Source organism: Solea solea, chromosome 16, assembly GCF_958295425.1.
Source record: "Solea solea chromosome 16, fSolSol10.1, whole genome shotgun sequence".
NCBI classification, from domain to species: domain Eukaryota; kingdom Metazoa; phylum Chordata; class Actinopteri; order Pleuronectiformes; family Soleidae; genus Solea; species Solea solea.
The window spans coordinates 18968238-18985179 of NC_081149.1; the positions used below are offsets into that span (position 1 = coordinate 18968238).

The 16942-nt window shown below is 41.6% G+C and overlaps 1 protein-coding gene across 1 annotated transcript in view; it reads left to right on the forward strand.

The window, feature by feature from the left end:
* Positions 1-2590: 2590 nt before the first annotated feature.
* cacna1ha (calcium channel, voltage-dependent, T type, alpha 1H subunit a) overlaps positions 2591-16942 on the forward strand; it is a 42111-nt gene continuing 27759 nt past the window's right edge. The window contains exons 1-8 of the mRNA XM_058652968.1: positions 2591-2697; positions 3130-3263; positions 4498-4595; positions 8261-8420; positions 10453-10780; positions 12717-12809; positions 13388-13626; positions 14715-15280. Of these exons, the coding sequence (XP_058508951.1) occupies positions 2605-2697; positions 3130-3263; positions 4498-4595; positions 8261-8420; positions 10453-10780; positions 12717-12809; positions 13388-13626; positions 14715-15280 (1711 nt within the window). The 5' untranslated portion in view covers positions 2591-2604. The remainder of the gene's footprint in view (positions 2698-3129; positions 3264-4497; positions 4596-8260; positions 8421-10452; positions 10781-12716; positions 12810-13387; positions 13627-14714; positions 15281-16942) is intronic.

A 16942-nucleotide genomic window follows, 5' to 3' on the forward strand; every position in this document is an offset into this window, starting at 1 on the left:
GCGTGTGCGCACGTATGTGTACGTGCATGTGTTTGACCCCCACAGTGGCAGAGTGGCTCAAGGCGTTTTCCATGCGTTGTGTTAATACGTCTAAACAACATATTACTGTACAACTTAACGCAATGTTTTATTGCTCCTCCCCTGAGGGCTGCACAACACATGTTAAACACTGATGTAATACACAACTAACCGCTTTGTAGACCGTGTACACAGAACACAAGCCCTGACCTGTCCCCTGTGGGAACATGTACTCCAAACTGGACCAGCGCTCATTGCTCACACTGTCTGGCATAGTCGGTCTAAATGTTTAATATCCACACGCCCCTGGTCTCTTTATTGTAAACGTGTGTGCAAATGATAATCAGCGTCCTCTCTGCCTCCCACAGTTGTTGTGCTATCTGTTGACTTAAATATCCATCTGCTGCATACCATAGTGATGGGGAGTTGTTGCCAGTTTCCATCATTTTTGTTGTGTTTTTTTGTTCGAGTGAGTTGCACACTTGTCAGGTTTGACTAATAGTGTGTTTGACATACAGGTGAGTGCTGGCTGCCAGGTTCTGGGCAATCCTCTGTCTGGCTTGTGAATGTAGTCGTCATGGTAATGATGTTTTGGAGGCAGCAGGGCCGAGGCTTTTTTTTTATTTGCCAAATCTGAGAAGGGGGATACACGTTGATTGAAGTACTTATGTATTGCGTTCCCGTTGCATTAGAAACACAAAAGATGGATCCCTACGTATCTCTTCATAATCTGCAGGGGTTTCAGCAAGACACGTCCAAGATGGAGGGAACTTTAACCGCAGTTGCTCTTTTTTACTTTCTTTTTTGCTGATACAAACTCTTGGAGTTAGTGTGTGTGCAACTTAACACCATTTACACATAATATGTACATTTGCATTTGTTTGTTTTGTGAATCAGTATATTTGTATCTCTGTGTGAATAATGTAGAAGACGGTGGTCACCATTTTCTTCTTCTGCCTTATCTCCTTTTCTAATTAGAACACACTTTTTCACCCTGGGAATACTTAAGTACTGCACACCAGATCCCTGCTGTGTGTGTGTATATCTTTCTGTGTGTGTGTGTGTGTGAGAGAGAGTGTGCGTGTGCGTGCATGTCTGGGCCTGAAGCCAAAACAAAGCAGAAAAACAGCAGCATCAGTGTCTTTTCCTATTTGGGGAGACATTCAGGACTCATTCCTGCTGCTGTTCTCCTTATGTCCTCCTTATCACCCATTCTCTCATTATACCCCTTGATTTACTTAAAGTACATATTTCCGCCTCTTCATATAATGAAGGTTCATGCTTTTTTAAAAACTTCTGCTGCTATAAGAGCCACAGTGAGATGTTTACCAGGGCTGCACTTGTACTTCTATTCCTCGGTTTGTAGTCAGATTTATACATTTGTGAGAGCGAGGACAGGTCCATGATCTCATAATGAACACTTTTCTGCAGGTTGCGCACGTCATCTCCACACCATCTTAAATTGAAAGAGTGGATTTGCCAGACAGGTTTCAGATTTGCCAGAGAATTGTCACATCATTCATCCGTGGAAATGAGGGCGTTGCTGTAGGTGCCATTCGTGGCTGTGGTTAAACGGCATCAAAGGAATTCCAATACAGACGGTCACACTTTCAAAAGTCTGTCTATGCAGCGAGGCACTAAACGAAGCCACAGAGCCTATTGTTAATATTATCTTGTTGTACTGCATATGGAACTCTTAAAAGGATAACACAAAAAAAACACATACAATGATCCATTTCAATTGACAAAGACGATTAAAGTGAGCAGAAATAAAGAGGCAAAACTGAACATTGCTCAAAAGTACTTATTCGCCAGGATTATGAAATCACCGTCTCTTATTGTTACTCACCAGCGTCTTCTCTTGACAATTACCTCGGTCGTTAGTCAGTATTAGCAGTCGCTACAACAGGACGTGTGGCTCGACGCGGACCCATTAAAATGTTTATTTGTATAAAAGCCAGTAATCGAGACTAGCAGCCCAGCCCACCAGGTCATTATTAGACCAATTGAGTGCATTAGGCTCACACAAAACTTCCTGCACCATCCATTTACAGTGTGTTGATGGGGCCTTGATGGTTTACTCCCAGGCTCTTACGGTGGATCTTGGTCTCTTGTTTGCCTCACGTCATACTGAACCTTGTCTCCTAGAAATGACGCTTATTTATTACGAGTATACTGCAAGAACAAACCTGCTTTATGTGAAATATTAGTTGTGTATCTGTCGGTCCACTTTGTCAAAGTATTTGCAGATTTATTTATTCATTTATTTGCGTGACGTTGACAAAGACGAGTATCAGTATCACTGACAGGAAGTAAAGGGTCCTGCTCTCTGCGTCTGACCGATGTGGCAGTTTTCCCTTAAGTGAAGCATCGCTGCAGCTTAAGCCTGAACATGCCTCTCATTAAATCCCACTGGGATTCAACAGCGCTATGCAGTTTAAGTTGATTTTGTTTTTTTTCTCCCCTTATTTGCTTTGCTTCCTTTGTGTGTCATAAGTCAAACGTATTCTGCGTCATTGCTGCTTTAAAAGTACATTCAGTGTCTTAACCTTAACCTTCTCGTGCACATGGTTCGAGCATGTGTCCATGCTGGTGATCCTGCTCAACTGTGTGACTCTGGGGATGTTCCAGCCCTGCGAGGACGTCGCCTGCCAGTCGGAGTGGTGCCGCATCCTGCTGGTCAGTGTTCCTGAATGCTATGCTGTATAATGTGTTATGAATATGTGGGTATTCATGAAGATGATGTGACTAATGATACGCAGAACATTTCACTTTCAGTCTTAGGTTGATGTGAGGCGACTGAAAGTACAGAACATTTATTAAGTCCAGTTTGTAAATAAATGATGTTTATTTAGATTTTAAATTGATGTTTCACTGAAAATGTTTAAGTCTGGGCTCACATATGTTCTTTTTGCTTTGGTAAATGTCTAAATTATTAAAACATGCTAAGACCAAGCTATTTCCTGCAGGAATAAAACATTAAAGTAATGGAGACAGGAACAGCCTCCGCCCACACTTGCTCAGTTTAAAATATGAATGACTGAAACTTAACACCAAAGTGAATTCTAACCTATTTTTCCTTATCTTTATTTTGTTGTCATGCGTTATCAGGCACTGGACGACTGCATCTTTGCTTTCTTTGCTATGGAAATGGTCATCAAGATGGTGGCCTTGGGAATTTTCGGCCCCAACTGTTACCTTGGTGACAAGTGGAACCAGCTTGACTTTGTCATTGTCATGGCAGGGTTAGTATCCCACAATGCTTTGTTGGCTCAATTTTTTTTTTTTATCCATCTACTTATCCACTGATAATAACTGTTTAGCCTGAAATAACGTTTCATTTATCCTTGTTACGCTGATGCTGAACATGAAGCTCAACAATCAGACAAGCATGGAAGCAATTTCTTTCTCATACACTCAGACACACACACACACACACATAGTTACCGGCCTGGGGAGCTGTGGCTGACGTATGACAGAGATGTATGATAGAAGTGCTTAGTTTGTACCTGTGGGTGTGTTCATGAATACAAGAATAGAAATGTCCTTTACATTTTGTAGGTGGTCTGTGCTTTCAGTTTCTTGGGGAATAAGGAACATCGTGCTGCCTCAGAGCAGAACGCTGCAGATGTACATTTACATTGCAAATCCAGTCTTTAATGACATCTGTTTTGAGCAGCTTTTACCTCTGGAATAAACCAGTGGCCTAGAATTATAAATTGAAAAACATCAGTTCATCTCTGTCAACCCTCATGTGGGAGGATACAGTGGTAGAAGATGAATGAATGAATGCTCATTTCTGTGCATATCATACTATTCATTCGTCTGTAGAACTAGCAGTGTCAAAGAAAGCCCTGAAAATTTGAATCTAGTTATATTATTACTACTATATTATCTACCAATACTGTCACCTTTATTTTAAAAACAAGATCCATTTGTCCTCAAACTCTCTCAAAGCACATTATATGTTGGTAACTCCCAGGTCCACACAAAGCTTAGGAAAGAAGCTTTTATCTTTTATTTTGCACCAAACAAGTAGAACAAAGCACAAATCAAAATGAAATTATAGAGAGTTGTGGTTTTAGAAACATTTTGATGATTTGTTTGTTGCTCACGGCTCCTGCTGCTTTTAAGTAGCTTATTTTAGACATACACCTGTCTCTATGTTGTCTTTTATTGTTTTTTTTAACTCACTGTTTCACCAGACCTGTCTGGCCTGTCTCCCCTTGTTTGTCATTTGGATTGTCCTTTTTTTTAATGATGTATTACCTTGTTTTGCATCTTCTTTCCCCTGAATAAACAATGGCGTGTATTTTTAACTGCAGAGTCTCAAAATACAGCTGTCAGCAACCATTCTAGTGCTATGTCAGAAACTAGCGGACTAAATGCTGCTACTGCTGTGGGTTGGAAAAACATGAAGGTGCACTGACACTCTCTCTCTCTCTCTCTGCTTTTCTCTGACTGAAACTGTGGCTTCAGGATGATGGAGTACTCTGTGGATGGCCATAATGCCAGTCTGTCAGCCATCCGTACCGTCCGTGTGCTCAGGCCACTGCGAGCCATCAACAGAGTTCCAAGTAAGTCCATATTAAGCACTTTTTCTTTTACTTTTTTTGTATTGTTTTTGTGAACGGCAGAGTATCTCCCACTTGATTAAATAAGCATGTTTACTTTTTTGCTTGTGTCTGACACCAATGAGGACCAGAATATACAATTTATTCATAAAGAAACAATATAAGCATGGACTAAAAAAAAAACGCCGGAAGATTTAATGAAAGTAGCTGGTGTTTGACCAGAGAGCCAATAATTATGCAGATTTTTATCACAATATTTAACATTTAAATACTAATGCAACTTTATAAAATCCTCTACAGACTACTGGGACTTCCTGAAAGTCTAACCTTTAACTTAACATCATGTCAAGTTTGCGTAGCCTTGTCAAACATAAACCTACAGGTAAATATTATATTTTGCCCTGTGTATTCTTCCCACTTAACAGTCAGTTGACCGATTAACTCGGACTCGCCGGTCGCCTTTAATCTCACTTCCAGAGGTTCGGCTGTGCCAATGCTGTGAGTGAGAACTCGCACATGATTTGTCATTTTCCTAAAAGCTCAGTGACAGCGCTGGCAATGAATCCACAGCTAAAGAGAATCACGAGACAATGGTGTCATAACAACGTGCAATATTACTAACCAGCATACATTAGGCAAGAGGCCAAGCTGTTTTCCAGACTCGCGCTCGCGACCCACCGCAGTCATTGTCTTCGGCACACCTCTCAAACAGGTCCATAAACAGGGATTTCTGTTTGTTTTAGTCTAATATCAACCGGCTAGAAATGAATCAAACGCAGTTTATGTTGTGCGCACTTGACCCCACTTTCTTAGATTAAGACATTTTATAGGAACATAAAATAGCACTGATTTACCTGTCTATATAATGTGTTTTTAACTTGGTTCATCATTTTCAGAGCATTTTGACCAGTTCTCACAACTTTAAAGGGCTGTTTGGAGAATTAGGACTTTACAACTATGGGATGTGTGCGTGCTGGGGGTGGCTTTGGGTGCTGCAGACAACCCAAACACAATCACAAAGCACAGCAGCAAACCACAGTCTCACACAGAGGGACACACACACACACGAAAACTGATTGTTTACGTCTATGAGGACAAAAGACAACAATTTCACATTAGCTTTGACCTTATTGCTAAACTAACAGCACCCCTGAGAAAACAATCTTCACAGCCGTGGACAAGGTGAAGCAAAACTTAAATTATTGTAACAAGTTTTCAGTCACTCCCCGAAGCGAGGTAGATGGAGAGAAGGACGAGGGAGAGAGAAGCAGCAGCGATGGTGACAATGGGTGGTGTTACCTTAGGCTACGTATTCAAGGTTACAGACGAGCACAAACACACCTCAAAGCCTTCACGCCAAAGTAATCACAGGTACACACAACTAGAGAGACCTGGTGGGCGTTTAAGACTGGCTTTCTTCCTTTGTTGTCCCCCTCTCGAATATTTTACCTCTTCTTTTTGTTTTATTTATTATTATTTATCAGAGATTGCATTTATGGAGGTCACAAGCCAGCTCAACTAACCAGGAGACCGGTTCAAGTTTTTCCTCCCAGCTGCTTAACATCTCTGTTTGTCTCTGACCAGTCCGCGACCACTCTGCCCTCTCTGTTTGTCTTTGTGCTTAAGTGGTTAGGAAATATTTGTTGGACAGAAGTGAAGTGCATTTCTTTGCTGTAGCCTAGATACTATAAGCAGAACTTTTTGTTTATTTCATGTGTGTAAGGCTGCTTCTTGAAGGAGTTCTGCTAAACGTCTGCCAACTGACTAATGTACACACACAGTCTTGCACATATTTTCCACCGGGGGTAAAAAAAAAAACACATATTTTTTCACTTTTTACTGGGTAAAAATAATGTTTATTGTTTTGGATATACTGTATGTAGGTAAATCAATTGTCCCAGTGTATGACTTCCTCAATAGATGATCCTCCTCCATTGAGCCTGTCACTTGTGTGCCATTCGATTGAATTAGTTTAATTAAGCCTAACTTGATGGAGTGCACTGTCACTGTGGGAGTAAATGTCATGCCGCTCTATGTTTGTTTTAAATCCCTCTTTTTGTGTTGTTCAAAGCAGTGGATTTGAGCGTATCGTTTTTACTCAGCTTCATACTGCGCTACTGCTTTTAGTTTGAGATGTCTGTGTCTTACCTTGATGTAAAAACATGCAGATCTGCCACTTTATTTTAAAAGTACAGAAGACGAACATAAAAAAAGAGCATAATCCTGCTGTGAGGCTGCGGGTACCACTGATGTAGAGAAAGAGGTCAGGGTCTATACTTGTGTATAGTGTGTCATTTAACTGTGAACAAAATCAGGAAAATGTCACTTCTCCACACGTTTGTTGATATCTTAGCGTTTACGGACGGACTCAGACTCATATTCACGCTACCAAAGCAGGTGATCATTGAATGTTTGAGTGCATTTATGTTCATAGTCTGTACAAACACTGATGAACAGTGACATTCGTGGACTTTGGTCTTAGCCAAAGCGTGCAGGTCAGTGTGTGTATATGAGAGCGCGTATAAAGCGCTCTCGTATAAAGTATAAAGTACCTTAAAGGGATACTTGAGTAAAAGTACAACTATCTTACCAGAAAATGACTTTTGTAGGAGTTGAAGTCACTTAGTATGTCTTTCAACTGGAAGGTTGTGGGTTCAAGTCCTGGCTCTGCAGGCACGTGAATGAGTCTGAAAGCTGTGTGAATGGGTGAATGGCAGAACTGTAGTGTAGTGTAGTGCACACACAGTGAAGACTACGTGCATATTTCCTGCTACATCACTGTGTAGAAACGATGTCGTTAATTATATCTATATTAATGATCTGCATTTAAAAGCTATATGCTTTTATGCATGCTGACTTACTGGAATTGTGTCGTAATAACGTTCAATTTCAAGGTCAAAATCGACTAACAGCACATTGAGCTTAGTGCCGATTGTGCCTGCAAATCCTTCAAACTATCGCTATCAATACTCTACTGTATGTGTGTGGGTCAATGTGACCAGGCTGTGATGTCCTGTATGTGAAGGCGAACAGAACACACGTTGATGACTCCAGGGACTGGATCCTCTGACTCTGCTGATGCTAAACACATGTGACAACTGGAGATGAACGCTGAACACATGTGGTTAGATAACACTAGCCACGGGAAAGTTCAAATCAGGCAGGTTCAAATCCCAGAGGATGAAATAATGTCAAACTGTCACCTTCAGTATTGTCTTCCCCTGTAATTCTATTGGCTGTGGGCATAATTTAGTGGGTTCCAAGCTCACAACACATCAGTGCCGGTTTTTGTGAGGATGTGCAATATGCAAAGGAATGGTAAGACTTCCTGCTGCATCATCTGGGGCTGAACAATTCAAAATTGCAATTTGAAACAAAGTGATTAGCAAATAGCCAAGGCTACAATTTGTTTTATTGTTGATTGTTCAGTGTTCTGTGCTAAAAAAAATACATGTTAGAAACACTTCATACCTCTAACTTCTTATCCTCGCGTGCCATCCCATCTTGATTTAAATCTATACAAAAAAACATATTAAACTGAAGCTTGACTGTAAGTCAGAAAAGTTGCAATTAGATACTTTCCCAACAAAACATTCAGTAAGGAGGGAGAAAGAATTGTTAAAATAATGATGACTGATTTCAGTTTTATTCTGTGTCCCTCTGTGTAGGTATGCGGATCTTGGTAACACTGCTGTTGGACACCCTGCCCATGTTAGGAAATGTCCTCCTCCTCTGCTTCTTTGTCTTTTTCATCTTTGGCATCGTGGGAGTCCAGCTGTGGGCAGGACTTCTGCGCAACCGCTGCTTCCTGGGAGAGAATATCATAACGTAAGTAATCCGGTCCTATGTGATGCAGTGTTTTTCGACGTCCTTCAGGTTGGGAGTAGTTCCCAGGTCATTTCCAATGCACAAACTTGAGCAAGAGATGACTGAAACAAAGTATTGAAAAAGAAATTTGCTATCAAATTTGAACCGCCTTTGATTCTGCCCTTCTTCTCCCTCTTGTATCTGTGCTGATTTAGCTCAGTTGCCTTTAACTAAAATACAGAAATTACTCAAATACATACACATAGATATTACATACCAATGTTATTTGATAAATCTCATATTGAACTTTAATTTGGAACAGACGAATACTTGACATTTTTCCATCAGCTAAACTAAGATATTAAATTCCTCCTTTTTTGCCAAGGATGTGACATTCAGAATGAAACATTTATTAAGTAAATGGTCCATGAACCTGGAGGTTAAGAACTAATTAAAGATACAGCCTAAAATGTATCAGCAAAACAAGAAATGACTACATCCTAGGTAACACTTCACACTTTGTGAAATGAAGTGAGTTTAAAAGCTTATCCTGCTCAGACCAGACAAAACCACTGAGACCCAGAATTGTTGTTCAGTGAACAGGGTAAACACGCTCTGTCAACAAGTGAGTAGAAAGTGTTTGGTACGGACTGAACTGTCGCTTAAAGAGGACGTACTGCATTCATGCAGAGAGCTTGAGACATATGGAGGTTTTTATTGGATTTTAATATTTTAAACCCACAGAAAAAAGCACATATGATAACTGCATAGCGGCATTTGTTGTAGGAAAAAGGTTGCGCTTCCTTCATTTTCTTCGCAAGTGATCTGATTTGGTCTTAGGGTTGAAAATAATGAGAAGAAATGTAGATCAGAGACAAACATGAACAGTCGCTGCAACCAGACACAAGAATACTTGCACAAACAAGCATAAAAACACTCAGAGATCGAGAACATCACACTCTGACTGACACGTGGGGGGTGAACTTGTACAATTGTTGTGCTTTTGATGGAATGGTACAAATTGTGCAAAACCCTTTTCTGTGATTAAAAATAAACAATAAACAGAAAGAGAGCTGTAACTTAATAGTTCATAGCCAGGTTTAAAACGTTTATAGTGTCACTCGCCTCACATACTGTAGGCAAGGAAGGCACAAACCAGAGCAACTTTAAAAAAAAAAAAAAAAGGCACTTAACTTTGAGCAAAAATAAGGCCACTACAGGAAGTCAGAAGTCAGACAAAACAAACAAACACTGGAGAGTAGAGACATAAACATATTGGCAGCAGGTCAACAGGATACAAGAATAGCAAGAATGGCCGTGGAACAGCGTGGGGTTGAGGGTACAGACAATCTGACAGTCTGAGTTTGTCCCTTAAAAAAAAAACTAAACAACACTGGTCGCTTCCCACTGGCACTTCACTCCATATAAAGGAACACTTACCGCTGTGGAGGGCTCTTTAGTCCAAGAGGAACTTATAAATAAGCAACTGTGGGATGTATTTACCCGCTCTATAGAAAACAGCTGTCACCATGGATACTGGCAGATGCCTTGTTCACAGAAGGAGTGCATTTTGTGATTTTTTTTTTTTGAAAGCAAAATGTAAGCAAGGTATTATGAAGTGGATAATTCTGCTTAAGGCAAACTGTATATTACTGTATATTGTGGAGGAATATGAGGACAGAGTCTTTCTCCTAGTGATATTTGTCACACTGATGTTCACGTCATCACCCCCCTGAAAGAGAATATAGTATAATATATAATATATGACTCTGAAGACAGATATTCTGCTCTTTCATCTGTACTTTCTTTGAACCAGCACTCTTTGAGGTAATGCATAAAGAGAGGCAGTGAAAAGGATGATAAAGCAGTGGCGGAAATTGGATCTAGCCAAATAATGTAAAATAAAATGTATGAGTTTTGGGTGAAGAAAATAACCTGAGTGTGACCTTAAAAGGGCGACTCAAATGAAAGCATGAGATGCTCGAGATGACAAAGTTACCTCAAACCTCAGCTCAGTGTCTCACACTTTTGTGACGATTCTTTCTCCTTCCAGAATGTACAACTTGTCCCTGAATTCTTACTACATGTCTGAGGAGGGTGAAGACAGTCCATTCATCTGCTCAGCCGCCCGCGAGAATGGGATGCTGCGCTGCCACGACGTGCCGCCCTACTCCGAGGGCGGCGCCGAGTGTTCACTGGAAGCGCCGCATCAAAGCTCTTCGCCTCTAATTGGATCGCTCCCCGTGGTGGGAGGAGCCAGCGTAAATGGCTGCGTTAACTGGAACCAGTACTATAATGTGTGTCAACCTGGAAGCCTCAACCCTCACAAAGGAGCTGTTAACTTTGACAATATTGGCTACGCCTGGATAGCCATATTCCAGGTAAGCGGCACGTGAGCGTAGCGTTGCGTGTGGGAACATGTCCAGTGTGTATGTTCCATTTTTTTACTGACAAAATATTTCTCATCCATGCAAAAAAAACAACTATTTAATTCGTCCTGTCAGAAATTTCTCCATTTAGAGGTCACGAGTCATGATCTGAAGCCTTTTCCTCTCCACACACTGGCTTTGAAAATGTATTCCCCCACCCCCCCCCCCCCTTGCTGATTGCCGCTCCCTTGGAGACCATGGCGATCTTTGTACTGCTGCAATATGAATTCTTAATAGATTTGGCCGGAACTGGCTGATAGATCTGTCTCTGTGTGTGTAATGGGCTTTGATTTGCACAACATGACTTGCTCCAAAGGGTCTTACCTACATTTCCCCCAAAAGCACAAACACTGACACACTAACAAATATACGCACACACACAAGGGACAAGCAGGGACACACAGCTTTTCACTATATACCTATATATATATATGTATATGTACAAGTTGCTTGTGTTTGAATCCCAGGAGACAAAGGTCTGAGCAAAATGTACACACATTTCCATTGTCAGTAAACGACCACCAGCAGCATAAACATTTAAAAACATTTGACTTAACTTTCAGAATAGTTTTTAACATGGAATCAGGGATGGAAACTGAGAAACAGACGTGATGGAGATACAGTTGCTGTGCCATATGTAATGTTAAATTACTTATTTGGCTTGTTGTTCCACTCTACAGCTTCATTCCCTCTGGATCTGTAAATATAAAAAACATGAATTATACATTTCAGATCAGGGCTTTGGAAAAATGTTTCAACCCGTGGCTCCAAATTGAGCTAATCCAGAGTTACCCTGGGACTCGAACTGCGGAGAACAACAAGCCGTTAAAGTGGCACTGCAGTTAGCAGGTTCATTTAGGGTCAGTGTGAGCGCAGCAAATAGGGTCGTTGGAAACCTGATCATTGGCTTACTAAGGTTTCTGATTGATTGATTGATTTTTTTTCTTGACTGCGGGACTAAAATTCTAAAATGATTACCTTTGTAATAACTTTTGTGTTCCAGCTCCACCCCTTAGACTCCGGCTGGAGCTCCGCAGCCTCCTGCTGGGAAAGGGAAAGCAAAAGTATTGCGAGGGAATGCAAAAGTTTCTCAAGGGAGAGCAACATTTTTACGAGGGAAATCAAAGGTTTATTCTAAAAATGTTCCCATCCTTTCCCTGGATGGATTATTTGGAATAATAAGACATATAGGAGTTAAAATAAAGAAAGACGAAGGAATGGCACATGAAGGAGGACGTAAAGAATGACTTGAGGACTCAATGCATCCAAAGGTTATCTGGCTAATGTTTCCATTAGACCCGTGGTTAATGACCACTGAGCCAGAGGCACATGTCGTCCATTAGAGTTCAAGAACAGCGTGTCGGTCAAATCGTTCACCAATGACACATGAGGACATGCTCTTCCTGCATGTCACTGAACATCAATTACCAGTCTAAATGCTTTACTAGCTTTCTGTGATCCTCGAGGTGGGTCAGGAGCAGAGGACAGAGGGGGTTAGCCTGGCCTCAGCTCGTCATTTGTTCAGGTTATCGGCTCGGTTCTCCCTCTTTGCCTGGTTGAAGAATAACCACAGTGAACACTGTCCTCCTGTTCTTCATTTACATTTTATCGACTTGCGAATGCGGTGTGTGTCCTCAACGACCTCAGCCACACCAGGATGGAGTAGCGTCCCGAGCTGTGAGCGTTTTATTGGCCGAGCGAAGCCTCTGCTCTCGGGGGTCAGCATCTCGACTGCTCATCAGTAACAGCATGAAATAATTGCATCAGTCCCCTCACACACACACACACACACACACACTGTGGGTGTTCGTCCCATGTTTTTGAAGAGGTAGCAATGGTACGTTTTTTTTCTCTTCCTGTTCATTATCATTTTTGTCTTTGCCACCAGGTCATCACACTGGAAGGATGGGTCGATATCATGTACTATGTCATGGATGCACACTCCTTCTACAATTTTATATATTTTATACTGCTCATTATTGTAAGTACAACCGTTGTTTGCTTAATTAAACTTCATGATATTCTAATATGTTGGAGCATAACTCTTATCATGTATAGTTTCTCAAAGATCCCAGTTGAGGCTGTATTTTACAGTGAGCTCTGTTCCTGCTTGTCATTCAATGCAAAATAACTTATTATGCAGCTCTGCAGGAAGGAAACTGGCCGACTTCACATGAAAATGTCAGAGAATTCTTTTAGATGATGGAGCCTGTCCAATTTCCTTTTGCTTATTAAAGTTTTGAGATGTTGAATAGATATTTCATCAGGTTTTTATAACTTCCTGGTAAGGCTCTCTCATCAGATTATGATGAAAATCTTATAATTTGAAAGTAAATGTAGAAAAAAGCTTTGTCATCATAGGATCTGGGCTGCATCTTAGAAATGCATAATGTTTCTTCTGTTATTACACTTTAAGGCCTTCAAGTAAACAGTGAATTCTCCCTCATGTAAAATATTGATGGAACAGCCTTTGTGTTGCTTTTCTACCCACCACACATTGTGTTGGGTCACTTTTAAGATAGTTAATGCTGCTTTGGTGCAATTGAATCATTTTACCAGGTGGGCTCTTTCTTCATGATCAACTTGTGCCTCGTGGTCATCGCCACCCAGTTCTCGGAGACAAAGCAGCGGGAAAATGCCCTGATGAGGGAGCAGCGTGCGCGCTACATGTCCAACGACTCAACGCTCGCCAGTTACAGCGAACCGGGTTCCTGCTATGAAGAGATGCTACGCTACATCAGTCACCTTTATCGCAAGTTTACACGCAGGGTGCAGAGGATATACTCTGGGTGGCACAGGTGAGATATGAGCTTCTTGACATGACACGGCAGTAGATTTCACCCCTTATGGTTTGTTGAAGTTAGTTGTTGACTAGTTCTTTAGTCTTCTTGTCTTCTTTTAATATAACCCAGCAATACAAAGTCAAATATGACTTGAACCTTGCACACTAATGAATAAGAGAGGAAACAGTGCTTTCTTCTGTGCAAGATATCAGATTTTTGTTTCTATGGTACCTCAGTAAGTTGTGTTGATTTATTTATCCAGACCCGCATCCACAAGACTTGGAACTGCATGCACAGTAGCAGTTGTGACACACGCAGGCATGAAAGCATGAAGTAGTTGTTTAGGGAGCACTTGATTTGATCATCATTTGATCAAGCAATCTATTGGTGGAATGTGCATTTTCAATATCAGGCTATCATGGTAGGTAAATTGGACACACTAAATTGACCGTGAGAGTGAATGGTTGAATGGTTGTTTGTCTCTATGTGGCCCTGTGATGGACTGGTGAACGGCCTTTGTCAGCTGAGATTGGCACAGCACCTCCCGTGACCCTTCTGTGGAGGATAAAGCAGTAGAAAATAGATGGATGATGGATGGATGCACGCTATCACGTTCGTGAGAAGCCAAAATTGTGATCGTGATTAAAGTATGATATGTGTAGCCCTACTTAAAGTCCCGGTTTGATTTTAGCAGTAGAATCCATTTCTGAATATTTTCCTTGGTGCCTCTTGACATTTTTAGCAATAGTCCATCTTGCATCTGACTCGCTTCACTCGCACTTGCCTCCATGAGTCGAGACATAAAATATGTCACTCAACAAAAACAAAACACTGCTATACTGAGAAACACAGACTCGTGTGGAAGTCATAGGCATTATCAGCGATGCTTGAACTCATCTGCACCTCTGTTGTAGTTTTGCAAAGCATTGCATATATGTTTGTACATTTTCTTACATTATAAGAACATCAAAACTATGGGGACATTTTTTTCCTTTATTGAAATTATACAGATAAATGTTCCACCAGGTTAAAATAATCATGGCCAAAAACACACACCAGAAAGTAACAACTTCTTTATTCTCTTCTATTTTTCCTGTCACCAGTAAACGACGTAAAAAGGTGAATCCCAATGGCAGTGGTGGAGGCAGTAATGGTGGGGGTAACGGACATGGCCACGGCTCCAGCAGGGGCTGTGGAGGATCAGGCCCAAATAGTGCATTTTGGCTGAGGCCGATCCATAACCTACTGCAGCACCATCAGCACCAGCACTGTCGCCTCAGCAACGGCAGCCAGCACGCCATTAGTGTGGAAGGTACTGAGGACATGGACAGAGAGGGAGGCATTGGAGGAGGAGGAGGAGGAGGAGAGGAGCTGGAGATGAAGTCACTTTCTGCCCAGAGAGGAAGTACAAATGAGAATAACAGCGGTAGCGGGGGAGCCGGCAACTCATCTGTTGTTACCCATGGCGTGGGTGTACTGCTCGGGCGGCTGAATGGGGGGATGAACTACCCGACCATCCTGCCATCGTTTGTGTGCAGCTACAGCAGCAAGACGCCACCACCTCACTCGCAGCAGTGCAGACCCAGTCCAGAGCAGCACCCACCGAGTCACACAGCGTCTGACCACACAGAGACGCTGAACAAGCTCTACCAGCTCATGGGACAGCACAGTAAGTGTGTGACATTTCATATAATCCCGCAACTAAAGTACATGCGTGAAGTTTGTTTTACTTTTTCCCCTCGTCACATTCTCTTCTGTCACCTGTTTTCTTTCTCACTTATCGCCGCTCTTTTTGTACCCGTCCTCGGTTTGACCTGAGGTGTCAGTGTGTGTTGTCTGCCTGTATTGAAGCATTGAGAGTCCTGACAGGAAATCCATGCCTCAAGTGTCACTGTTATTATTGCAGAGAAGGTGGATTAAGGGGAGAACCATGGGAAAAATCATACAGGGGTAGAGTAGTGTGTGGAACTACAGCGGCAAGAAAAGGAGTCAGTTGTAAAGTGACCTGAACAAAAAGACAAAAAAGTATGTGGTGGTCTTCAGAAAAGACGTGGACGATGAAAGGCAGGAACGGACGACATTGTGAAAAGTCGGCAAATATATGAAAATCCTCGACTCCGGAGGGAGAGGCTGAGAAAGGCCTTACATAGAGGAAAAATAAATGACATCAATAGAGCTAAACAATCGAATGAGCAGACAGAGAGGAAGAAAAGGAGGAGGTTATCTCAGGGGAAGACGGGAGGCAAAGAAAGGAAATGACACAGAGGAGACAAAATGCAAATGAATGAAAATTAAAAAGGCAGTGGCAGTGTTGTAGCCTTGTCTATTTAGTCTTAAAGTTTTTACAGTAAGTCATTTGATATCCGTAAGGAGATGTAACAGTGTGTTTAAAAGCCCGAAAACCATATCCTTGAAAACTTTCCTATCTCTTCACACTTTGCTGTAGAAAGAACACTGAAGAGTCTGCAGTCTGAGGAGCGCTATCCCTTAACTGTGCACGACAGTACATCATCGCTGTACTGCGGCGCAGTGCATGAGGATAAACTGTGAACACTTTCAGTGATCAATCACTGTAATCAGTTGTCATTAACACACACACACACACACCAGTGTATGCGATCCAGCTGTAAGAGAACTGTACTGTCAAACTGAGAAGGGGCAAAGTTCCATCTGTCGACCTCAGAGCATTATAGAGCCTCTCCACTTTCAGACTCCACCCCTCCCCGATGTAAACATCCCGCTACAATCAATCAAGAAAGACGACTTTAGGGTAAAATCTCATCTTGCCACAACGAGAAAACGCTCTCATTATAACGAGAAACAGCTCAGATATTTGTTCCTCCTTTTATATATATGTCTGTGTTTTCTGTTTTAAAACTGTATCTTAGTGATATGTTGACGGCTTGAAGTTTAATTGTTCATAAAGTTGAAAGAACAAAAGGAAGAATGGACAGTGGGTCCAGGTGCAAAGGACTGACATTGTGAGTATACGTCTGAGGGCACTGTATATTTGTCCCAATTGTGTCTTTTAGGACACAGCTTCTGAGTACAATCTCGAAGAATTCCGATGTGGATTAAGAGTTTGATACTGAAACTATAAACGCATCATAGAAATCTCACTGTCCTCTATAAGGGACCGTTAATGCGGCATCACTGCCAGCACTTGCACACACTCCATATATAATTGAGCAGAGGAGTGAATTAGTTTCTTACTAGAGTGAGGAGTAAGTGTTTGTCTGTGTGTGTCTTTGTGATAAATGCATTAAAGACAGTGTTGAGGACGATTGCCAAGAAAGAAAAAAGGCTTAAGAACACCACACGAGTGTGTTCA